Source organism: Setaria viridis, chromosome 4 (assembly GCF_005286985.2).
Source record: "Setaria viridis chromosome 4, Setaria_viridis_v4.0, whole genome shotgun sequence".
NCBI classification, from domain to species: domain Eukaryota; kingdom Viridiplantae; phylum Streptophyta; class Magnoliopsida; order Poales; family Poaceae; genus Setaria; species Setaria viridis.
In genome coordinates this window covers 2,458,135-2,484,249 of record NC_048266.2, presented here as the reverse complement: position 1 = coordinate 2,484,249, position 26,115 = coordinate 2,458,135, and the positions used below count along the sequence as shown (strand labels likewise).

The following is a 26,115-nucleotide window of genomic DNA, read 5'->3' as shown; positions in this document are numbered from 1 at the left end:
AACCAGGTGAATTAGCATTTTAAGCGTCGCTAATACTACTCACTAGAAATTATGCTACTGATCAGGTGAATAGCAGTCTGCTCAGGTAACTAAAGTCTAAAACTCTAAAATGGGTGGAAAGGGGGAAGAGGAGTCTTCGGATAACCCATGAAGTAATTTCCGCATTTTAATAGACACTTCCTAGATATAGGGCTTAAGATAAGTCAGCTACAAATTGAGTTTCAATACTACTAAAAAAATGAAAACAGGTTGATTACTTATTGACAGTGTTGTAAAACTTGAAAAAGAAACAAAAAAAAAGCTCATGTTCGAGATCATAGCTACAAGCCTACAATCACACGGAAATTTGAATATAGAAATGGGGACCTCCAAAATAAAATAGTAAACAGATAAACCATCCAAATCTGGTTAGTAATAAACCACTCTGGATTGGGAAAGGAAATAGATTCACCGCAAATTATAGGCCACAACTCAACCACGACTAAAATATTCTGAGCACAACACAAGAAACAGATGAAAAGAGCACTCATGTTAAATCAAATACTAAAATAGCAGTTGCTCCAGTTTCTGAGCATAACACAAGAAACAGATGAAAACAGCACTTATGTTAAATCAAATACTCAAATAGCAGTTGCTCCAGTTTTACTGAGGGAGCATATTTGTGAAATAACAATAACATTTGACAAAAGTATGCATACAAGCAGAGACCAGTCTACTAATGTGCAAGAATGCCAAAACAGCAAAGGAAACTTATATTGGGCAGCGTATCACATTTCACAGAGCTTGAGTTGCGAAAAGCCATGTCAGACGGCATGGACCAACATGATATGATGGCAATGGCACAGCTGATGTATCTGACAGCAAAGGAATGGTAACTCCATTTTTCATGTTGTACACACCAGAGTCATGAAGAGGATCTGCAACAAGTTTCAACCCAGAAAGCTCACTCATGAAATAGATGCAATTTTCTTGAACTCCACTGCATTCTCCAGCTGGAAAAGATTTGGAGGAACTGGAGCTGACAAAGAGCGCATGGCCACCCAAATCGTTGACCCTTCTCCACCGACAAGGCTTGGTGATGAAATCTGCCTCAAAAACATCAAACTTACGAGTACGATCATAATCAAGACACGGTGCAGGGTGTAAGCCGCAAATCCATCGGTTCACCATCAACAATTTACCAGCACATTCAACAAGGTATGGCTTGACTATATACTCCTCATCACTGGACATGGGTTCAGGCCTGCTCAACAAATCATCAGAGGACTCAATGATGCATTTGAACAATGAGATCTTTGGCTTATGTTCAAGGTCCTCGACAAGTTCAATGTTTAAGAGCTTCCTGGAGACAATTGCAAACAACTTTCCACCAAAGAATGAAATCTCTAAAAGGGCCTCTAATGGTTCCCTTCCTTGGATTGTGTCAGTGACAACAGGTGGCTGGAAAATACAAAGACCCCACGACTCATGCATGATAGCAACGAGCGGATTCAGTGACGACTCCAGGGGTGAGGGAACCGATAACTTGCAGAAAACGGGATTGAACTCAGGGCAACCAGGCAACCGTACATGCCAACCAGTTGATAGGTCAGGAAGCTTCAGGGTGTCCTCAGAAAAAGGGTTCATCAGTGAGCACTGACCATCACTATGCACAAGGAAGAGCCAGTTGTCTACAGAGCCATAGCAAAAAGCATCATCTGGCATAGGCATTTCGATAATTTCACCATCCGGTATGCTGAGGAAGGTCCCATCACGGAGGGCGAGCCATGGAAGCGGAGGAGGTAGGGGTTGCAACAGAGCATTGGAACGCCACGGGTGGCAGACTGCTCTCAGCCGAACACGATCAGCTAGCGATGGAAGGCGCTTGAGGACAAGGCCTAGGAGCTCCGGAGGGAGGTCCGACCAAGACATAGGCCGTGCAGTCGCCACAAGTCTGCAAAAGAAGGCACATGGTTTCAGAGTATAACTTGGTAGATGGGCATATATAGCTACCAGGTATATACTTCTAATTTTTGGGCCAAAAGGCTAGCAAAGCTGAAGATTTACAGTACAACTAAATCATGAAGATGCTATGAACTCCACGAAGTCATCAGACATTCAGACCAGAAAGAAGCTTACCCTCTACTTACGCTACTTGCTCTAGCCAAGGGTAGAACATGCAGATAATACAGTAAACACCGTAACTAAGCCTAGAGTCTGTATAGAATTCGGAGTTACATGCTAAAATAGGGAAGATGATGAGAAACAACATATGTAGCACCAGGAGTATGGCAAACTGCAAGGAAATTGCTTTCCCCTGAGTAATAATTCTTGCGAATTGTTAATGATAGAATATTATAATACAATTCTGCTGTTGCAGTTATGTTTTAAATGCAATATCCAGATGACATTGTACAGAAGATGAGAAGAACATAAATCTGAAGAAAGGATCGATTTGTACAGCAAACTACTGTTACAACCCAAAAAACACGATACCACTGGTAGATTCTGGTTATGTGAACAGCAGTTTGCAGATGAAATTAGATACCTGAACCTGAACGTGCAGGGCCGGAGCCAACGAGGGCTTACCGCTCACAGCTTCATCGCGAGGGCCAGATGGCCGGTCGGCGAGAGGGGAACAGGCGGATCCGAGCCCGACGTCTGCAGCGGAGAGGATGGCGTCCGATCGGAGCTCACTCCTCCGGCGTGGCTCGAGGAGCGCAGGGGGCGCGAGTCGCGGCCTGACCGTGGGTGGGAGGGGGGAATTGGAGGAAATGGCGGATCGAAGCGGGCAGGTCAGTTATCACGGTTTGACCGTGTAAGTCTATGCATATCCGTAGGGTTAATTCATAAAAGAACCCTGTGCAACCTTAGAAATTATAAATTAAAGTCACAAGATGTTAATCCAATGGACAGATTAGTGGTGGGATTGTTTTGCAAACTATCTACCCTGTGCAACCAGATACGTTCCCGCTCCCTGTCTTTTTAAACATAAGAACTGAGTCACTACATTGTTCATAACGCTTAGGCATAAAGCTAGAATCTTCATGTATTTTTAAATAAGACATTTAATTAGCTTCGTGAGAAAATATCATGCTAGAATTACTTAAGAGCCGTATCACGTTATAAGAAAAGCAAAGTTTACTATTTTTAGTGGTGAATAAGAGCCACACCGCATTACCCAAAAAAAGCATAGTACATTATTTTAGTGGTGAATAAATGTTTTGAAACGACTAGTGTTTTCTTTTTTTTCATGTGCCATCGTGCTGCTGCGCTTTCATTTTATTTTTTTTGCATAAATAGTCTGAAAAGAACGATCCGATAAGGCTCAATGCGTGCAAGTCATAACTGGTTCTACGCGAGATTGATAAGAGGAGAAAAGGTTTCCTTTGGGCAGCCAAAAGCAAAGCTCAAGGGGGAAAATGCATGGTAGCATGGCCGGTGGCCTGTCGGCCAACTGAGCTGCGGGTTCTTGGAATTCTGGACCTCAGGCTGGCCTCCTTTGCTCTGCGTTTGAGATGGCTTTGGCTGAAGAAGACTGATGGTAACAGGCCATGGAGATACCTACCGTCAGACTTTGCCCAAGACAGGAGTCTGCAACAAATGCTGCAAGTTTCTATTCAAGTTCAGTTGGGGGATGGCAACCTTGCGCTCTTCTGGGTGGACAATTGGTTTTGGCCAGAACTCTCCCTGCATACTTGCCCCAGACCTCTGTCAGCTCATCACGCCAAGGATTAGAAACACTTGGACAGTAGCAGACGCTCTCACCGGCAAACGTTGGATTGCCGATATTGTCGGACGTGCTACAGTGCATGCCATCTCACAGTAGATTTCTCTTTGGCATTCGATGGCAACGGTTCAGCTAACACCCGAAGTCGAGGACAGGGTGTCCTGGAGGTGGGAAAGCACGGGCACATACTCAGCCAAATCAGCCTAGAAAGCGTTCTTCATTGGATCTACAAGAGCCCCGGCAGCAAAGTCTTGTGTGGCGTGCCTGGGCGCTGCTGAAAGTAAAATTTTTCATGTGGCTAACGCTTAAGGAAAGATTATGGACTGCAGCTCGGAGACAAAGGCATGGTCTGCAAGATCGGGCGGAATGTATGCTGTGTGACCAAGAGATTGAAATAGCAGAACACCTGCTAGCTCGATGCTGCTTCACGCAGGAAGTTTGGCAAAGCCTCACTTCAGTACTGAACCTCCAGAACATTGCGCCTTCACAAAGCCAAACTCTGTCAGATTGGTGGTTGCACAAAAGGGAGATGATCAGCGCTGACAAAAGAAAGGGCCTGGACTCCGTTTTCATGTTGGTCTCTTGGCGAATTTGGAAGCAACGAAACGACCGCGTTTTCCAGAGAGATTCACAGAAGACCCCAACACAGCTCTCCCGTGATATCGCTGAGGAGGCCAACCTTTGAAGTGCTGCAAGCGCCAAGCACATCGGTGTGTTCAGTTGGCCTCCTGCATCGAGCTAGCTCATCTACACTCATTGTAACTGTAATGTGGATTGCGTTGGTTTCAATCATGTAACAGTGTGTCAGGTATCCCGTGTGCGTGCGCCCGGTTAGGTCCGTGTTGTAAAATTTTTATTTCGCTCTTCTTAATACAAAGATACGCAGCTCTCCTGCGTATTCTAGAAAAAAAAGTCATAACTAACACTATACAGCAAGAAAAAAAGGAATTGATGATAATGAGTACTCCGTCTATCTCAAAAAATAAATCATCATTCTAAAATTTAGAACAAATTAACAAAAAGGTAAAATAATCTTACTTGTTCCTGTTTATTAGCTATATTTGTTCCTATTTATTAGCTATATTTATAGCTAATTGACTGCATGCACATGCACCTACCAAATAGGGTAAATGACTTGTTTTTTTAGATAAATTTTAAATCCTAGAATGACTTGTTTTTAGGGTAGAGAGAGTATTGCTTTGACTAATAAGGATAAAGACGGAAAGGACACCGAGCAAAAGAATGACCAGAACCCCATGATCTGATCCTTAGATATTTGCCACCCTGTTCATGGTTTGTGATAAGAAGGATAACAATATCAATTTCACTGTTGCATCGTGAAATTTATCTATCAGACAATAAATTCTAAGAACTTTTAACAATAATAACATCACATTCGCTTGCTGGATAAAGTACTCGATAAAGTATTAAAAGGCAGGAAATTAAAATCCCACAACATACAGGTTAAATCAATGAATGTAACTCCAATGTTGCTGATAGCATGCTTGTGAACAGAAATGAAATGCTCTCTCATCGAAATATTGGCACAAGTAAACAGATAGAAGATAGGCTTAGTTCAAGGAAAGACTTCATTCAAATATAGAGCATACATATAGTACTTGAGCCCAAGGAGGTTCTATACTAACATCTGGCGATAAATGAGCTCCAGGGTGTATGGATCGGAAGGCCAACTTCAGAAATCTTTCTGATTTAATTCAAGGAAATATAGGTCCCAATTCCCTCTATCCAAACAGGCTAAGACACAAGGTGACTTCAGATAACAATTAGGAGTACATAGAAGAACCCAAGGCAATAAACAACCTAAGCTGGGTTGCTTAGATAGACTCAGCAGGGAAAAACCATATAGGACGCCATTAACCAACACGATACGGCGGCATTGTTGTGGTCTCAGCTACAACGCCATGATCAGCCCATTTGTTATGTTGTACACACCAGAATCACGGAGAGGATCAGCAGCACAGTGCAGCCGAGCATAGTCACACATAAAAATATATGCAATCCTCTTGAATTCCATTGCACTCTCCAGCTGGAAAAGACTTGGAGCAATGCTGGCCAAAAAGAGTGCATGGCCACCCAACTTATTGACAACTTTCCATTGACCAGGGTTGGTACTCAAGTCTGCCTCAAATACCAGAAATGAAACTGTACAGAAATGCTCAAGGAAACCATGACTCGTTGGACGGTCACAGGCCACGTTGCGAAACCATCGTTCCACAATCAACCGTCTGCCATCACATTTAACTAGATACATTCTGATGGAAAACAGCTCACCTGCTGACATGTGGTGAGGACGGCAACTCAAATGATCTGAAGGACCGAAATTGGCGACCAGGGGGTGAATGGGAGCCTCACAAAAATTCGCGGAAGCAATTTGAGTAAAATCAGAATAAAATTTATTTGCAATTTCCAACACAGATAAAAAGACAAGGGTAAGCAAAAAGCTAAATCACGTGATAAAGACCCACTAAACAAAATATTAAACAAAAGAGCACATGGTTGCAAAAAGGTTGTTTACTGTTCCTAGAAAGTGACCTCACCTTCCCTGGTGCATGCGTGAGTGATGTTTCTAGAAACAATATTAATGTGTAATATTGAAAGTGCTAATGAGAAGGAAATTTGCAAAGCAGAGACACGACCTGCAAGTCACCTGCAGGCACATGCGTGCGCTGTTCGGAAGCAGAACGCTGTTCCTGGCCAGTCACCTCCCTTGTACGGGGTACACACAGCAAAATCCAGAGACGTGCGCTTCAGTAGAGCAGGCAGCGTACGGACTAATCGTACGAGCTCATCGGCGGCCGGCCCTGGTGCGACGCTGCGAGCCGTGGCTGACCGCCAGGAGCAGACCTTGTCCTCCCGCAACGATGCGTCCCTGAACAGCAAAAAAGGAACAACCAAACCGGCGGCGCAAACAACGAAAACAAAGGGAACGGAGGAAAATCGGATCTCGCACGAACAAAGAACAAATCACAAGGACGAATGATTAAAGTGTAATTATTCTACAAAAGTGCATCTAGCCTCCGCCCGATCGTCCTCCCTCTCTTAATTGGAGAGATCAACAAAAATCCCTCGCTAGTATTGATATCCTTAGGGTGGCACGACCTATTTACACATAACCCCCTACGCTAAATAAATCTAACGTAGGGGTGTAAATTCCAATTACGTCCTCCATGGTAAATTCCGCGATGTCCGCAATCCCTCCATCTCTATGACGTGATCTTCGCGATGTCGCCGCACGACCATCCAAAATCGTATCGCGATCGTCGGAATTACCATCTTCAGCCAACGCCTGCCGCACGGGCGTCCCGGTACGATGCATGGCTTTGTGGCTCAACCAGCGAACCTCGGATTTTGTGGCATAATCCGGAAACCTCCCTCGACGTCCTCCCGCCGTGTAGCCAGGTACAGTAGACGTACACCGCACGATCGCCTGTCCCTCGAACGCAAGCCTCGATCCGCCCTTCTCCGCCCCCGCGGTTTTGTAACGCGGCATCCTATCTTCGTTCTTCACTCGTCGCCGCATGTACCTTGTCTCCACCTGTCACCTGCAACCACAACCTACCAAGAGACACGTCACACGCACACCGTGTTGTCAATCGCTCATCACCAAGGTGCTAGCCCACCGGCATCTCAATCTCCCCCTTGATGAGTGCATTGACAACACCACACCGCACAAATTTATTCGTACTGAAAAAGAAAAATAAAAAGAAAGAAAAAGAAACGATCTTAATCCCCAAAGACATGGGCTAGCGAAAAAGCTAGGCTCGACACAATCAAGACAGAAATTCACTCTCCCCAAAGTGAATCAAAAGCCATATCAATCTCCCAAAAGCAATCTCAGCAGCAAAACTCACAAATTTCAGCAAAACTCCCCCTGCAAGAATGAACGAACTTCCCCAGCAAGAATGAATTTGTGCGCTACGCACTCTCCCCCTTGTTGACAAAGCACTCCATCAAGATAAAAGGCAAGGAACCAATTTAGAGAAAAGCATGTGAGAAAGCACAAGTTGAAGCTTCTGAGACATATGCCAAATACTTATCAAAGCTAACCAACAACACTAGCTATCCAGAGAAGGAACAATACAATGCCATGACCAATAAAAATTTAGAACTGAAATCTGTTTGAAAACTAATGTGCCAGGCAAAACGTGCACATTCCAAACTCAGTGCAAAGCTGAAGACAAAACATATAGCGAGCTCACACGACAGATACACAGCTTCAGTCAAAGTTCACTGCAACGCCCACAAATGCATTCACTTGTCATATTTAATTCTGACTTTTGTGAGCATGATAAGCAGGGATATGGGAAGCAAGAGTTGTGCCCAGCCAGTTTGTTTAATTTTGTTTATGAGCGAGAACCAGCAGGGACATGGGAAAAACAGAGTTGCGCCCATATTTAAATTCTCAGTAAGGCAAGCAGATCATGAGCTAAATAGCAGAGAGATGGGAATTCAGAGTTTTTGCTCACAACCATACTATGTACTCCCGAGTTAAAACTTGTATTGTGAGTTACATTTGCAGTGAAAACCCATTAAAAGAAGCTGACTACCGAACCATGAGCAAGATATATGTCAAGTATTCAACAAGTCACTAGATCCAGAAAAGCAAGCATAGCCCAACATAATTTTTTAAGTATATATCTGTGTTGTTTTCAAAATAAAAATTGGTCAAGCAAAGCATTCAAACCTCTCCAAAAGCATCGATTGCAAACTAGCCAAAACAAGTATAAAGCATATGTAACTGAAGCAACTTACAATGATACTAGAATGGATAACACACCCCGAACTCACCACGCAGACGTGCAAACGTGGTTTGATCTAGTGGCTTAGTCAAAATATCAGCAAGTTGCTGACTAGTATCAATATGCTTAAGATCAATATCACCCTTTTCAAAATGATCCCTCAGAAAATGATGACGAACCTCAATGTGTTTCGTCTTAGAGTGAAGCACAGGATTCTTTGCAACACTTATAGCGCTAGTGTTGTCACACAAGAGAGGAACGCGAGAAAACGACAAACCAAAATCGCGAAGGGTAGCTATCATCCATAAAAGCTGAGAACAACAACTAGCAGCAGCAACATACTCAGCCTCTGTAGTAGATTGAGCAACATTAGATTGTTTTCTAGAGGACCAAGAAACAAGCGAAGAACCCAAAAATTGGCAAGTACCCGATGTAGACTTTCTATCCAAACGACACCCAGCAAAATCAGCATCCGAATAACCACACAAACTGAGAGTCGAAGCAGCAGAGTACCAAAGGCCAAATGCAGGAGTAAATCGAAGATACCTCATTATGCGCTTCACCGCCTGACGGTGAGAAGTCATGGGGGACGCCTGAAAACGAGCACACATACACACACCAAAGTGTATATCTGGCCTCGTAGCAGTCAAGTACAGCAGCGACCCAATCATGCTTCGATATTCCTTCTGATCTACAGGCTCTCCGTCCTCATCAGCATCCAAAGCTGCGCTAGTCGGCATGGGCGTAGAAATTGGCTTCGCATCATCCATCGCAAACTTCTTCAGAACATCCTTTGTGTACTTTCCCTGATGCACAAATGTACCTTCCAAAGTTTGTTTTATTTGTAAGCCAAGAAAGAAATTCAGCTCGCCCATCATAGACATCTCAAATTCTTTGCTCATCACATCTGCAAACTTTTTCACAAGAGCATGAGAGGAACCACCGAAAATGATATCATCCACATAAATCTGAACTATTAAAGTATCATTTCCTTGCCTGAGGAGAAAAAGAGTTTTATCAACTGAACCCGTTTTTAAGCAGAAAAGTTTTCAATCTAGCATACCAAGCACGAGGTGCTTGCTTCAAACCATATAAAGCCTTTTGCAACTTAAGAACACGATCAGGAAAATTGGGATGTTCAAAACCAGGTGGTTGTTTAACATAAACTTCTTCTATAAAACCATTCAGAAAAGCACTTTTCACATCCATTTGATAAAGCTTATAACCACGTGAAGCAGCAAATGCAAGCAAAATACGAATGGCTTCTAAACGAGCAACAGGAGCAAAAGTTTCACCATAATCAATACCCTCTTTTTGAGAAAAGCCCTGAGCAACCAGCCTAGCTTTATTTCTAACAACATAACCATCTTCCCCTTGTTTGTTCTTAAAGACCCATTTAGTCCCAATTGGTTTACAAGAGGGAGGAGGATCAACCAAAACCCAAACCTGATTCAGTTCAAAATTTTCTGACTCCTCATGCATGGCATTGACCCAGTTAGAATCAGATAAAGCATGTCCAACATCTCGGGGTTCAAAAGAGGCAACAAAAGCAGTATGCGCAAAGACACAATAATTTTTATTTTTCATACCTTTGTTCCTTGTCGTGCGCTCATCCAAATTACCTATTATGTTCCTTGCAGGATGACGATTCTGAATGTGTCGTGGTGCTGTACGTTCTAAAATCGCCTCCCCCTCAACTGCAGCCGGCACCTGATCAACAGTCGGTGAAGCTGCAGGCGCTGCTGTAGATGTACGTGTCGGTGACGGTCCATCCTCCAAAGTGGTGGAGGGCGCCTGCTCAGACTGGGCGCCAGGCTCCCCCTGCATCGCAGGCTGGGCGTCATCGTCGTCATCGTCGTTGCATCCATCTTCCTCTTTCTCATCCTCAAAAATATCCTGCCCGATCTCATCATCACCTGCACACTCAAAAGCAGAAGAAAAACAAGGCATTGTCTCATCGAAGGTGACCTCACATGTCTCCTCGATGCGGTTAGTATCAAGATTAAGCACACGGTACGCTCGCCCTTGCAAGGCATACCCCAAAAATAACCCATCAGAAGAACGCGATTCAAATTTATCCAAATTTCCCTTTTTCAATATAAAACACTTGCAGCCAAAGACTCGAAAGTGGAAAACTTTGGGAGGTCAACCAAATCTCAACTCATAAGATGTTTTTCCTAGAAAAGCTGTCAGAAAAATGCGATTAGCAACATAGCAAGCGGTGTTGATCGCCTCAGCCCAAAAACGACTAGGAGTTTTATGTTCATCAAGCATTGTCCTAGCCATCTCAACAAGCGTACGATTTTTACGCTCAACAACACCATTCTGGGGAGGAACGTAAGGTGAGGAAAACTGGTGATCTAAACCTTGTTCTGAATAAAAAGCTTTCATACGAGAATTCTTGAATTCCGTACCGTTGTCACTGCGAATTGCTCTAACGGCATTATTTGACAACTCGTTTTTCAGCTTCAGAACAAGATCATGAACATGTGAAAAAGCCTCATCCTTAGATTCCAAAAAGAACACCCATGAATATTGAGAAAAATCGTCCACAATGACGAGCACATACCACTTCCCACCAGCGGACCGAACACGGGCTGGACCAACAGTGTCCATATCTAACAGCTCACCCGGTCGTCTTGTCATCACCTGAGTCACAGGTGCATGAGAAGCAGCAACCATTTTTCCATGTTTGCAGGGAGCACAAACCAAATCCTTCTCAAATTTTAGTTTTGGTAAACCAGCAATTAAATTCATGGAACTCAAGCGGCAAAGCAAATCAAAGCTCAGGTGGCCCAAGCGACGATGCCACTTCCAAATATCAGGGGAACCATGAGCAACCAAACAACGAGTCTGTCTAAAAGATTTAGAAAAATCAACCTTAAAAACTCGTCCAAAGGGAAAAATCTTGCAAACAAGGTCACCAGCAGAATCAAGAACTCGCGAATTGCCTTTCTTAAAATGCACTTCAAAATCGTCTTCAAGGAGTTGCGAGACAGAAAGCAGATTATAATGCAAATTTTGTACCTTCGCGACATCCTTTAGCATGAATTTTTCAGATACATTGATGCAGCCATGCGCCAAAACCTTACCTTTACTATTATCTCCGAATGTAATATGTTCCTTACCACTCGCGGGGGTGAGGCTGGAGAACCATCTGTCATCTCCGATCATGTGGCGCCAACAACCGGAATCCATTATCCATATGTTCTCCTCGCCTCCATCCTGCAGTCAACAATGAGCATAAGAGTGAGCTAATGACTCAACACTGGGGTTAGGATAATGCAGAGAAAACCAGTGCTGGGCCACTTGCTCAAAAGAGGCATTAGCAAAATCAAAACTCTCGAAAGAATGACGAGAACCACGAGGGGGAAAATGTAGCCTGTCATTCCAGCGTGGTGCAGGAGCACGAGTATGCGAGCAAAAACCAAAAGAACGACCAGCAAGCTTACGACCCAAAACAGGACGATCATGAGTACCACGTGCAGGGTACTGCTCACGTCTCTCAGCACGCTTCCGACGGAAGCAAAACTCATAGAGATGACCATCACGATCACAAAATTCACAATGGTAATGCTTATGTGAAGGAGCAAAAGAAACCTTAGCCTTAGAACCAGAAGCAACAAATTTAGGCTTAGGCATAGCAGCGTGAACACATGGCGAATCAGATGGCTTAACGTTCTGTGCAACATTGAAGTGTTTAGGTTTAGGCACCCAAACCTGCTTTTTAGGAACCGATCTGGATGGTTCAACTAACAACCCCTCAGATGTGACACCTGAACCCTCTTTCCTAGGAGGTGGTCCAGTGTACTTAGCCAAAGGTGGATTATTTTCATCCACAGGAGGTCCACTCTTTTCACCAAAAACATGTTTCAAATCGTATCCAGGTCCAAAACGCTCACCCCGTTTAATTTGAGCAATAGACATACCTATTTGAGGTTCATGAATAGAGCACCAACCAAGAATCACTCTCAAATGTTTATTTTCTTCTTCCAAAGCAGAAAACTTTACCCTCAAATCATTATTTTCAGCAACAAAAGTAGTGCAAGTCAAACAGGGAGGCAAAACAGGACAAGAATGTTTCTCCAACTCAGTAATACGAGATTTAGCAAGATTCAATTCAGATTGCAGGATTGGACAAGAAACACAAGCATCAAGTAAAGCAGAACCAGAGTGAAGTTTTTCCAACTCAAACTTAGCATTTTCAAATTTATCAACAATGGAGGCATACTTAGATTGCAACTCAGAAAGTGAAACCATATGCGCAGAGCACTCTTCACATTCTACTTCAAATGGAGTAGCATCTTTTAAGACTTTTAATTCAGAATTGACTCTATCATACTCAGCCTTAAATTTTGCTAAAATTTTATTTTGTTTATCAACATTTTTTGTCAATTCTTTAATTTCTTCTTCTGCTGAATTTTGTACCTCATTGTCAGAAGAGTTGTCACTGCGATCAGAAGCCACATCGTCATCCAAGGCCATGGTGCACATCCCTCCCTTGATGTCGGCGAGGAAGCAGAGTCCGTCAGTTTTCTTTTTGGGCAGCTCATCCTCGGAGTCTGAATCACTCGAGTTCGAAGAGGCATCTGAAACAAAATCACCAAGAGAAGAAAACAAAACATGTGCAGTCTTTTTTATTTGTTTATCAGTGTACTTCTGGCCATTCTTCTTCATGCGCCTGCCACCCTTCTTTTTATTCTTCTCCCTTGATTGTTCCTGGCGCCTAGAGTTGTTGCCCTACTCAAATGTTCTCATCTTGTTCGGGCAATCAGCAGCAAAGTGGCCTTGCTCACCACAGCTGAAACATCCTTCTGAGCGTCTTCTGTTGCGTCGGTTCTCATATACTCTCTTGAATTTGTTGGAGAGCAGCACCAACTGATCATCATCTAGCGCCTCCAACTCATCATCTGCAACATGACATAAAGATGACAAAGCAAAGCTGGGAGAAACTGGATTAGTGTTAATGTTAGTCTTACTCCCAGAAACCAAAGCCATAGGAACATCAGAAAAAGAAACACCAGTGGGATTTTTCAATTTGCGCTTGGAGAGGACATCAATCTCTTTTGATTTGAGCTTACTGAAAAGCTCATCAGTGGTAAGAGTCTCATAGCTAGCGGACTCAACGATCGCCTCTACTTTCATATCCCACTCATCAGTAAGTGAATGCAACAATCTGAGAGCCCTTACATGGTCATCATAAGGCATATCCTTATTAAGGGCTTTCATTTTGTTTACAATCACTTGAAACCTTGCAAAAAGATCTTCAATGGATTCACCAGGCAATTGAGAAAAAGCATAACACTCTTTTCTGTGAATTTCGAATTTTCATGTTTTCACAGCGTTGGAGCCTTCATGATATTTCTTTAACTTATCCCAAATCTGAAAGGCTAGCTCCTCACTGGAAATACGATCATACTCGGGTTTACAAAGAGAAGCTTGCAAAATATCAACTACCCGGTTATTTGCCTCAAGAAGAGCAACAGCAGCAGGATCAGTAGGGTCCTCTACAGGAATCGCATATGTAGAGTTTTGTGTGATCCTCCACAGATTCATCCCCTTCCCCTTTAAATAAGCTTTCATACGCGACTGCCAATAGTCATAATCAGTACCATCAAAATGCGGAGCGCGTGTATTGTATTTTTCGGCGGTCGCCATGGTTTTCGTAACCGATTAAGATATAGAAAACCTTAACCTGGCTCTGGTACCAATTGAAGGACCGAAACTGGTGACCAGGGGGTGAATGGGAGCCTCACAAAAATTCGCGGAAGCAATTTGAGTAAAATCAGAATAAAATTTATTTGCAATTTCCAACACAGATAAAAAGACAAGGGTAAGCAAAAAGCTAAATCACGTGATAAAGACCCACTAAACAAAATATTAAACAAAAGAGCACATGGTTGCAAAAAGGTTGTTTACTGTTCCTAGAAAGTGACCTCACCTTCCCTGGTGCATGCGTGAGTGATGTTTCTAGAAACAATATTAATGTGTAATATTGAAAGTGCTAATGAGAAGGAAATTTGCAAGGCAGAGACACGACCTGCAAGTCACCTGCAGGCACATGCGTGCGCTGTTCGGAAGCAGAACGTTGTTCCTGGCCGGTCACCTCCCTTGTACGGGGTACACACAGCAAAATCCAGAGACATGCGCTTCAGTAGAGCAGGCAGCGTACGGACTAATCGTACGAGCTCATCGGCGGCCGGCCCTGGTGCGACGCTGCGAGCCATGGCTGACCGCCAGGAGCAGACCTTGTCCTCCCGCAACGATGCGTCCCTGAACAGAAAAAAAGGAACAACCAAACTGGCGGCGCAAACAACGAAAACAAAGGGAACGGAGGAAAATCGGATCTCGCACGAACAAAGAACAAATCACAAGGACGAATGATTAAAGTGTAATTATTCTACAAAAGTGCATCTAGCCTCCGCCCGATCGTCCTCCCTCTCTTAATTGGAGAGATCAACAAAAATCCTAGTATTGAAACCATAGGCTAGACCAAAAAGCGAGAAAGCAAGAGAGCCCTCTCAACCCTAGGTGCCACATATTTATATCCTTAGGGTGGCACGACCTATTTACACATAACCCCTACGCTAAATAAATCTAACGTAGGGGTGTAAATTCCAATTACGTCCTCCATGGTAAATTCCGCGATGTCTGCAATCCCTCCATCTCTATGACGTGATCTTCGCGATGTCGCCGCACGACCATCCGAAATCGTATCGCGATAGTCAGAATTACCATCTTCGGCCAACGCCTGCCGCACGGGCGTCCCGGTACGATGCATGGCTTTGTGGCTCAACCAGCAAACCCCGGATTTTGTGGCATAATCCGGAAACCTCCCTCGACGTCCTCCCGCCGTGTAGCCAGGTACAGTAGACGTACACCGCACGATCGCCTGTCCCTCGAACGCAAGCCTCAATCCGCCCTTCTCCGCCCCCGCGGTTTTGTAACGCGGCATCCTATCTTCGTTCTTCACTCGTCGCCGCATGTACCTTGTCTCCACTTGTCACCTGCAACCACAACCTACCAAGAGACACGTCACACGCACACCGTGTTGTCAATCGCTCATCACCAAGGTGCTAGCCCCCGGCATCTCATGATCCATGGAGTCAATTATGGATTTTACGGATGCGATCTTTGGGTTACTTCCAGGGCAACCAGAAATCTCAAAGATCAAGAGTTTGTGACATGAGGCAATACCATACAGATTGCCATCAAATAATTCAATCTCCTCAAGGTAGTATGCTAGTTCTCCATACCTTCCTCTCGACAAGTCAGTGGCAATTGGTGATTGGCAAATACAAACTGTACGGCCATTACCATCATCCGAGATCAGCACAGTGACAAGGCAATCTAGTGATAAGTCCAGGGGTGAGGGAAAACCACCAGCTTAGAGAAAAGAAGATTAAATCTTTCATTTGCATTAAACCAGTCACGGCGCAAATAGTGGCTAGATTAGGAAGGTCCAGCTTGGCCTTGGAGAAAGGGTTCATCAATGAGCACCCACCATCATTTTGCATGAGCAAGAGCCAATTGTCAATGGAACCACAGAAGTTTCACCTGGTACAGGAACCCTGATAATTTCACCACCTGGGATGATCAGTCAGGAAGGTCCCATTGAGGAGAGTGAGCCACGGGACCGGAGGAGGCAGGGCTTGCAGTCGAGCATTGGAGCTCCAAGGGCCACAGACTGCTCTCAATCTGACACGATCAGGTAGGGAGGGGAGGCGCTTGAGGACTAGGCCTAGGAGCTCTGGAGGGAGGTCTGACAAGGATGAAGAACATGCAGCCTCCATGGTCCAACCTACAAGGTATAGGGTTCAGAGTTTCGGAAAATACTTGGCTGAAAGCCTTGTAACTGAAGGTCTGTATGCTTCTTGTAATTTATGTGCCAAAAAATAGCCAAACTGAACTTCAGAGTACAGTCAAATTTCGTTTCAAAACAAAATGTTTCAGAGTACAGTCAAATTATTTTTAAAAGTGCGGGGGATACCAGCAAGCAATAAGGTCTGAAATAAACTTTGATTATCATAACTCCTACTTTCCTGCACTAGCAGTTCCAGTTGGCATTAAGATGTAAACACCATATGTATGACAAGTAACATGATAAACTGCAACTGAGCTTAGCCTTGTTTTCAAACTCAAGTTGCATGAGTAAAATAGAGGAGGACGATTATTTCTAGAAAGAGAAACAGCAGCCACAGTAGTATGAGGAATTGCCAAGTTCAGAGCCAAATATCTTTCAAACCATGGATCTTTTGAACCTGATTTTCCTCTACAAGTTGTAGCCCTATAATCCACATACAACTTTGCTTAAGGCTTCACCGGGGAGTTAAGGTTCAATTTTGGTCGAAATTCATCAAACAAATGGTCCAGTTCAGATGGATGTTTGTTCACTGAAACTTACCTCTGAACCTTTCAATTTTGGTAAGGTTCGGGGCCACAGATCTTCGAAACCGTGAAAGTTTTAAACATAAACCTTGTACTTCGAAGTCTAGTAAGGATATCTGGTGAGTGAGTTTGTTTTGGACACATTTCATCAAGGAAGTGATCGGGTTCAGAACTTTGACCGCACTGAAGATTGTTATGAAACGTGTATTTTGATCACAGCTCAGAGATGTTTACCTCTCAACCGAATCAATTGTTGGGCTTACGGAGCATGCATGCGCCGACCGACCGAATTCCTTCCGCCCGGAGTCCAACCACAACCCCTCCGCCGCCGGACGTCGCCACCGGAGGCCTCATCTCGTCCCGGCAAGGCGGATCGGCGAGGCCTATGCGGCTATGCGTACCTGGGCTTGAATGAGGCGAATGTGCGAGCTTTCGGTCCTTGCCGCGGCGGCGGGTGGGTGAAGAGATGGTGCTGGGGCTTGAGGATGGGGAGGGCATGGATTGGTCGAGCCTTGCGCTTGCAGTGGACAGAGGGCGGCGACCCTCGGCGGCGGCGGATCGCTGAGAGGGGAGAAGGAGCGGCTGCCCATCGGGAGGAGGAAAGGGCTTATTTATAAAACAACAAGAAGCTTTATGAATAATATCGGATCGCGATTATTGGTCGCCATCCAAATCAGGGGTCTTTACATAAAATGGCCACCTGATATTTTACATAAAAACCCCTAAATTGGATCGCGATCCAAAATAGGAGTGTTAATGAAAAATCCTTGGTCCAATGATTTTCAGGAAACCCCCTATTATGCAAGCCAGCAAGGCGGAGGCCGACGAGGCCGCGCTGCCACCGGCGTCCGTCGCGATGCAATCGGCGGATACATCCGCCGACAGAGTGCACCAAAGACGCAGCTCCGAAGGCGGCGGCGGCGGCTTTTCTGCCCTCCACCGCGCCGCCACCACCCGGGGACGAGGCGGCCGCCATGGACACGTGCATCGTCAGCATTGCCAACCAAATGCGGCCGCTCGATTTCACCGACAAACACCGAGTGGTACAGCACCAAGCTCCGCTCCGTGGCACCACTCGCCGGCATCCTCTACTCCTACCAGACCCTCGTCCAGGGCTTTGCCGCTCGGATGATGCCGGCGCAGGCTGCGCAGCTCGAGGCCTCGAGTCCAAGGCTCCAAGCCCATCGTCCTCGTTGTCAGCCCCCAGCGCCGCTACGTGCTCCAAACCACCCGCACGCCTGAGTACCTCGGCCTCGACAGGGTCAACGGCCTCCTCGCGCAGGCCGGCGGCGGCAGCGACGGCGTCATCAGCGGATCAGTCTCGTCGACTCCGGCGTCTAGCCCCGGGCCGGCCAAGTGGCGGGGCAAGTGGGACGACGGCCCCAACTTCACCGCGTCAGCGTGCAACAACAAGCTCATTGGCTCGCGGTGCTTCGCGGCGTCGTACCAGGCGTCGCCGCGTCGGCGAACAAGGGCGCCGGGCTGGACGGGACCAAGGAAGCGCGGTCGCCGCGGGACGTGGTTGGGCACGGAACGCACACGGCCAGCACGGCGGCGGCGCACGCCGTGCGGAGCGCCGGGCTCGGGGGGATGCCGGTCGGCACGGCCAGGAGCATGGCGCCGCTCCCGCGCGCGCATCGCGGCGAACAAGGCGTGCTGGGCGGGCGGGTGCTATAGCCTATAGCAAGGACATAGTGGCGGCCATGGAGGCCGCGGTGGCGGACGGCATTACGCATTGTGAAACGCACTTGGAATTTTGCCCGGCGGAATGGAATGGAAGCACGAAGAAGGTTTCTTCAGAACAAAAAACTGGTGGTAAGATCTGAAGCAAGCGCACTGACGAGCCATGTCCATCAGCATCCTGCAGCTGCCCAGCCACAGCACGTGCTCGCCTTCGTACATGAGGCGCAGCCTGGGAGGAGAACAATGCGAGGCGCGTAGCCGCGTACCATGTCGTCCATGCCCAGCCGGCGCGAGCACAGGCACGTGGAGCAACTGATTCCGGCCGGCGGCGCCCGGTCGTAGCTGCGGGAGCAGAGGAGGAAATGTTGCTGGTGCTACCCCTTGAGCGAGATGGGGCCTCGCGATCCCCGCCGGGATAGGGGGCGGCGCCGCGGCGGTGCCGACCGATGGGAGCAAGGATACGGAGACGGGTAGCGGCTGGAACGCAGCGGCGCTCCGGCGAGCCAGGGCACCAAGGCACCAAAGCAGAGGAAGCGCTTGTACCGGGGGTGGACGGTATTTCATTTACCGTCCACCCCGGGGGTCCTTGGGGACCGTTCGATCAGAAACGTGCGGATCGAATTCGGCGCAATCGGAGTCTGACTCAGTCGTCTCGTATCCCGCGGAGGCCGGAGGTCGGGTGGCGCTGGCGCCCCTACGACAGCTGGTCGCCGGCAGCCTGGGTGCCGCCGTGTCGTCGCCACCTTGCCGTCGTGAGCTTGCATTGCCTGGTTTTCCGAAATTGAACTCGAGCTGCTGCTGCTCGGCCTTTGTCCGCGAATGCGTTGCTCAGCTCAGTACGGTCTCAACGGCTTCGACATCGACGTCGTCGGTCTACAGCAGCGCCACGGTAAAGAGCATCTTCGTCGCGTGCTCCTCCGAGATTCGAGAACAAGGGGCCGCGGGCATAGGCACGCTCGCCAACGGCGCGCCGTGGCTCACCACCGTGGGCGCCAGCACATTGGACCGTCAGATCCCCGCCTATTTCGTCCTCGGCAACGGCAACAACATCACAGGGGTGTCCTTTGTACGGCGGCGACCCCTCGCCACTCATCAACGCTGCCAGAGCGTCAACGACACCAAGGGCAACGGCGGGCTCTGCTTGGCCGCGCCGGCACGCTCGTCCCGGATGAGAAGGTTAACGGCAATAAGATGGTCATCCGCGACCGCGGCGTGGACCACGTGGTCCAGAAAGGCACCACCGTCGTCGAGAACGCCGGAGGCTCCGGCATGGTGGCGGCGAACACGGCGTGGCGGAAGGCGAGGACCTGATCGCCGACCCGCACGTCCTCCCAGCCACCAGCGAGGGGAACATGGACGAGCGGCAGATACGTGGCGAGCAGCCCGGTCGCGGTGATGGCGCGAGGAGATCGTATGCATGAAGCTCTTTCCAACGACAGTTTTTCTTCGAAAGGGAGCTTTCAGTTCGCTCCCCAGTCCTTCAACCCTGTTTGCCTCCTTTCTCTTGCTTGAAGGAATAGTCCCTTTTGAAAAGCTCGTTTGCAAATTGCAATAAATGATTGATGTCCTCATCTCAATACAAAGAAGAGCATGTAAACCAATACCATAGTGATGCTTACAGTTAAAGTGATCGACTAAACCTAATAGCAAGAACCCACCATCATCTAGGACCAGCTGTATATGTGAATCTCAGAACTTTGCAGGTTACTCTGAAACTCGGGATTCAGAGCCAAATATCTTTCAAAGCATGGATCTTTTGAACCTAGTTTCTTCTACAAGCTGTAGCCCTGTAATCCTTCTACAACTTTGCTAAAGGGTTGACTGGGAGGTAACATTCAAGTTTGGTCGAAATTCATCAAACAACTCAGCCAGTACAGATGGATGCTTGTGCACAGTGCACTGAAACTTAATTTTGAGTCTGAACCTTTCAGTTTTGGCCAAGGTTCGGGGTTAGAGATCTTCAAAACCGTGCAAGCTTTAAACACAAACCTCGTACGCAAGTTAAAGCCCTATGTCCACTTCAAATTTTAGTAAGGATATCTGGTGAGTTGGATTGTGTTTTGGACACATTTCACCAAGGAAGTGATCGAGTTCAGAACTTTGGCCGCACAGAAGATTGTTATGAAACGTGTATTTTGGTCAGAGTTCAGAGATGTTTATCTCTCAAACAAATCAACCGTTGAGCTTACAGCCTTTACAGAACCTGTAGGCCTATGAACGGACTTCAAAACTTAGTAAGGGTTTTTGGTCTTTTGGAGTTTGTTTTGGATCAAGTTCACTTAAAAAGGGGGCCTGTTTCTCGGTGCACGTTTGAGCTCTGGAGCTAGCCCTGCAGCAAGCAGCTCGCCCGCTTCACTTGCTCGCCGCTGCACGCCGCGCCGCCGCCGATTTTTATCGCGCCACACGTTAACCCGAAACAGAATCTGGCCTTCAACACCACATTCCTTCCGCCCGGAGCCCAACCAGGCAACCACAACCCTTCGGTATTTGTTCCCGCGCTGCGAAGCCAGAGGCAATCGGTGGCTGCCAAATAGAAACTTTAGGGTCAAAACCACTACCCCCAATCAGTGCAGCAATGAGAGAAAGTGGTGACAATTCCAGGCGTGAGGAAACCACCAGCTTATAGTCATACTCGCACAGCTTAACTGCAGTGCAGCCATCGGCACAGCAACGAAAAACAGTAGGTAGCCTAGGAAGCTCCAGGACTAAAGTGGCCATGGAGAAAGGGTTCATCAATGAGAAACCACCATTTCTGTGCATTAGGAAGAGCCATTCATCAATGGAGCCAAAACAGCAAGCGCCATCAGGAACACGTATGCGGTGTATTTCACCACCTGAAATGCTGAGCATCGGGCAGAGTGAGCCATGGGAATGGAAGGGGAAGTGACTGCACCCTGGTATTTGATCGCCATGGGTGGCATGCTGCTCTCAAACGAACACAATCAGCTAGAGAGGGGAGGCGCTGCAGGAAAAGATCCAGGATTTCAGGCTGGATTTATGACCAAGGTGGATAATATGCTGGTGCAGCCGACATTGTGCGAGCCTACAGAACAAGACAGGAGAGCATCAGATTAGCTTTACTATGAGGGAAAAAGTTTGGACTCCAATGAAACTAGTGCTGGGAGTCTGGGACCACCTATTTCCACGAGATCGGAAAAAAGAATAACAGCTTGTACTTGATAACAGCAGCATCAATCACAATATGCAGTAAGCACTACTCTACATATTTAGGGGTGTCTGTTTCTTTAGTCCCTCCTAAAATTCCTGTCATATTTAATACTAATTAGGAGTATTAAATATAGAATAATTATAAAATCAATTGCACAAATGGAGACTAATTTGCGAGACGAATCTATTAAGCTTAATTAGTCCAAGATTTGACAACGTGATGCTACAGTAAACATGTGCTAATGATAGATTAATTAGGCTTAATAGATTCGTCTCGTGAATTAGCCTTCATCTGTGTACTTTAGTCCCTCCTAAACTTCCTGTCATATTTAGATACTAATTAGGAGTATTAAATATAGAATAATTATAAAACTAATTGCACAAATGGAGACTAATTTGCGAGACGAATCTATTAAGCTTAATTAGTCCAAGATTTGACAACGTGATGCTACAGTAAACATGTGCTAATGATAGATTAATTAGGCTTAATAGATTCGTCTCGTGAATTAGCCTCCATCTGTGTAATTAGTTTTATAATTAACTCATATTTAGTCCTCCTAATTAGCCTCCGAATATTCGATGTGACATGAATTTTATCCGGACTAAAGATCTAAACACCCATCTCGCTTCGGGGCGGGGGAAGTATGGATTCGATAACATTCGACGGTGTAGCTAGAACTGAACTTTGTGTTCAAAAGTGTATGCGAACAAAATCCTTCCTTCATCTAGCAACAGAAGAATCACTATGAAAGGTATGACACTGTCAAGAAAATGGCTTCTTTCCATGTACGATGACCTGATCGCAATTTATTGAACAACTGCAATCCCAACTCTCTAGTAAAACAGCATACATTGGCTAAATTAAACATAAATGAAACGTCAATAGGATCTTCAGAAATTTTAAAAAAATTTGTTGGAGCCCAAAAATAGTAGCAATGCCGACTAGGTTGGACCAGTCAGTCAGACCAGTCTCTATGGGCGGTCTGACCAGTCTCGAGCAGTCGGAGGAGTTGGAGCAGTCTCGAGCGGTCGGGGCGGTCGCTGGTGCGATCGGGCAATCGCTGGTGCGGTCTGCGTGGTCGCTGGCGTGGTCAGACCGGTCATCCTGAGTCCGAAGCGAATCTTGGAGTCCTGGACAAATTGCAGTTGAAACGGGACTTCCTTACGGGAAAAGATCTCCCACCTTATAAATATAAAGGACCATAGCCGATTGAGGGGCATGATCCAATCGAATCAATCTACAACTTACTTTTATCTCCTAAACCCTAATCCTTTTCCAACCTCCATGCTGTTCATCTATTGTTCTCCATGACCATAGATGGCGTCCTAGGTTGATGGTCGACCTAGGGTACGCCGACGACGTCCACGCCGTGACAGGGTCCCTCCCAGGCGAGAGCTTCGACGATCTTTGCTCGTAAACTAGTTGTTCTTCGTCACGTAAGTGCGTTAGTTATCCCTTTACTGGTTTGCTCGTAAACCTAAGCATCCTCCATCATGTAAGTGTGGTAGTTATCCCCTTGAACGATTGACTCGAGCCAAACCTCAGGAAACCGGTCTAACCGGGTTGCTGGACCGACCTGACCGGCCTGTGCAGCATCTTGGCTATTCGGTCTGTTCACAATCCGCGCGATCTAGCGCATTTGTGTGTTGGCTAAAAAAACGTTACTAAAAAACAGTGAAATTTTGGTTCATACGAGCAAGCAATTTAGCAATATCTGGCCCAAGAGGAAGGCTTACACGCGGGGCCTAATGGCTGGCCGGCGAGACCTGGGGAGGTCGTAATAAGTGCAGCGAACAGCAGCGGTGGTCGTGCCCGGCTGCTGGTGTCGGAGAGGCGAGATAGAGCGCGGCCGCAGCGGGGGAGAAGGGCGTCCGAGTGGTGGCGGTGATTCCGCTGCGAGGTTCACATGGCCGAGCCACCGATGGTGATGGCGGATCGGCGGATGGGTGTAGGCGAAGGGGAAGGGGAAAGGGGGAAGCCGCCTTGTCCTCACCTCACTTTTACCGTAGTAAAAAAAATGTATATATTTTCATTTTACCCCTCCTCAATAAAAAAAGGAATGAGTTTGTTTATATAATCTCAAATGAGTAACCTTTTTTACTTTTTTTTTTACACTATAGTCAAACACTCACACTTAAGTTACCCCTCTCCTGATGAAGGGGCACACACAAATGACAACTTAATAAACTTGATAAATAATGAGTTCATTTTTAAGTGCCTTATAGTAGTTTCCGAAAATATCAACATCATACAGTTAAATTTTGAAACACAACAAAAAGTAACAATTTCACAGATATCGCCTTAGAACCCGTGCCCCCCATCCCGATGAACCAGCGTTATTTTCTTTCTTCAGGATGCACGCAGCCTGTTTCACCTAAGAACACTGTACTACTGGTCGACGGCGGCTGACGACCTAACACAAACAGATTCAACAGCGAGCTCCGGCGAGTGATTTGATCATGTGACGAGGTTCAATCCCTCGGTGATGAGCGAGTCGGCGATGACCTGGTTGGCCGCCTCCGACGGGTGGACGGCGTCCCAGAAGACGTAGGACGTGGCGTTGGGGCACGTCCCCACCGACTTGGGATTGCAGAGGAGCACCGTCGTCTCCACCGTCCCCGTCCCGCAGCACCCGCGCCTGGCCTCCGTGAAGCCCTGCGCCTGCGGGTCGGTGGCGAGGTCGTGCAGCGGCGTGTAGATGTCGAACACGGCGATCTTGAGGTCCGGGTACCGGCGCGACAGCGCCTCCACGGTGGCGTTCATCTTCCCGTTGAAGCTCTGGGAGTCGCGGTTCAGCCTGGAGACGCAGCCGTTGCTCCCGTGCCCGAACAGCGTGATCGACGCCGGTAGGCAACCCAGCGGCGGCAGCGACGTCACGCCGATGCGCCGCGCCCCCATGCCGTAGAGTTGCTGAAGATGATCATCAGAACACCATTGAAGCAGCTTAATTGGATGATCTGGAACATGTCGATCGATCAGTGATGAGTGTTGCTGAATTACCGAGACGGTGTTGCTGAAGATGGCGACGAGGCGGTCGGAGAACTGGTCGGCGGTCTGGGTCTTGAAGAGGAAGGGGTTGATGTAGTAGTTCTGGACGAAGTCGCTGGCGCCGGCGCTGATGATGTAGAGCGCGCCGGAGATGATGGAGTGGGCCTGGGCGCCGCCGGCCACCGCCGCCAGCTTCGACTGGTACTCCCGGAAGTACTGCAGCTGCTGGGACAGCGGGATCGCGTGCTGGATCGATCACACAGTCACAGTCCAGAGCTTGGTCCAGTTAGCAGAGATCAGCTCATCATTCACACTCACATGCAGGATTGCAAATCAGATCAAGTACCACTGGTAGGTACCACCAGCATCGAGATCGATGGCGATAGATTTCTGCTCGAATTCTTGGGAATGTTACTGAAGATGCATTTATACTTACATACATGAGCGCCGTGTGGTCGTAGTACCCGGATCCTGCAGAGGCGAAGTTGGCGCCGATCAGAAGGTTCTGCCCTGACGCCTGTGGGCTCAGGTACGCAGCAGGGTAGGTAGTGAACCCCAGTGTATCAGCTGCAAACCACAGACGAGAAGTTGTGACACACGACCTCATATCCATCAGAAAACGAACAGAGTCCGAGCAAAGAGTGTACCGGTGATGTCGGTGGCGAGCTTGCCGTTGCAGAACCTCCCCGTGGCGACGTGGTTGGCGAAGTCCCTGCCGTAGGGCGGGAAGTTGGCCTTGATGATGGTGTGGAGGTAGTCGTTGTTCCCGACGTCGACCGACGAGTCGCCGAACGTCATCACCGCCGGCACCAGCGGCTGCGCCCGGCCGCCGTGGATCCCCACGGCGAGGAGAAGCGCCACGGCTAGCAGCCACCTCGCCTGCAACGTCGTCGCCGGAGCCATCTCAACTCTGACGACGAGTGCTCTGAGCTCTGACGAGTGTTCTGAACCTGTTGTAGTGTAATGAACCCGTTGTGGCTTGTGGGCTTTATACTAGTGATGAAGTGATTAATGGAGTTTGTTACGAGTCCATAAACCACAGGCATGTGAACAATGCTGCCCTGACAAGCACCCAAGCTTAATTTTGCAGGGCCCAGCTGTCTGTCATCCGGAGCCACTCGCGGCTGTTCTTCCAGAACAGGGCACGCACGGGGCAGCATCGGCCATGATGACACCGTGCCAAGAAGCCTCAAGATAGCACGCGCTCATGGCGACCCGCCGAGTCCAGTCCACGCTGCCCTGCCTCGCACTGCATTCCATTCCATGGGGCCATGGCTATCCTACCCGCCATTGATTTTTTTCTTTCTCCCCATCTGCAATGGCGACTATTTATTAGGGTGATGGCGAAAGCACCAACACACAGGGGTGGTTGAGGCGGTGCCTCTGCTCTGCTGACGCTGTGACGAACTAGGCCAGAA

At 47.4% G+C, this 26,115-nt stretch overlaps 2 protein-coding genes and 1 long non-coding RNA gene across 3 annotated transcripts; all 3 read right to left on the bottom strand.

Moving 5' to 3' along the window:
• Positions 1 to 514: 514 nt before the first annotated feature.
• LOC117853178 (F-box protein At2g26160) lies at positions 515 to 2,802 on the bottom strand. The gene is made up of 2 exons (XM_034735548.2): positions 2,569 to 2,802; positions 515 to 1,933 (listed from the first exon to the last, which is right to left on the bottom strand). Exon 2 carries the CDS (start codon positions 1,909 to 1,911, stop codon positions 775 to 777), a length of 1,137 nt encoding a protein of 378 aa, XP_034591439.1. The 5' UTR covers positions 1,912 to 1,933; positions 2,569 to 2,802; the 3' UTR covers positions 515 to 774.
• A 12,048-nt stretch (positions 2,803 to 14,850) lies between these two features.
• On the bottom strand, positions 14,851 to 17,454 carry LOC117851837 (uncharacterized). Its single transcript, XR_004639655.2, has 2 exons — positions 17,092 to 17,454; positions 14,851 to 16,270 (listed from the first exon to the last, which is right to left on the bottom strand). It is a non-coding gene; the product is annotated as an uncharacterized lncRNA (long non-coding RNA).
• Positions 17,455 to 23,892: 6,438 nt separating this feature from the next.
• LOC117851549 (GDSL esterase/lipase APG) lies at positions 23,893 to 25,669 on the bottom strand. Its single transcript, XM_034733373.2, has 4 exons — positions 25,345 to 25,669; positions 25,134 to 25,264; positions 24,710 to 24,943; positions 23,893 to 24,619 (listed from the first exon to the last, which is right to left on the bottom strand). Exons 1-4 carry the CDS (start codon positions 25,598 to 25,600, stop codon positions 24,167 to 24,169), a joined length of 1,074 nt encoding a protein of 357 aa, XP_034589264.1. The 5' UTR covers positions 25,601 to 25,669; the 3' UTR covers positions 23,893 to 24,166.
• Between the last annotated feature and the right edge of the window lie 446 nt (positions 25,670 to 26,115).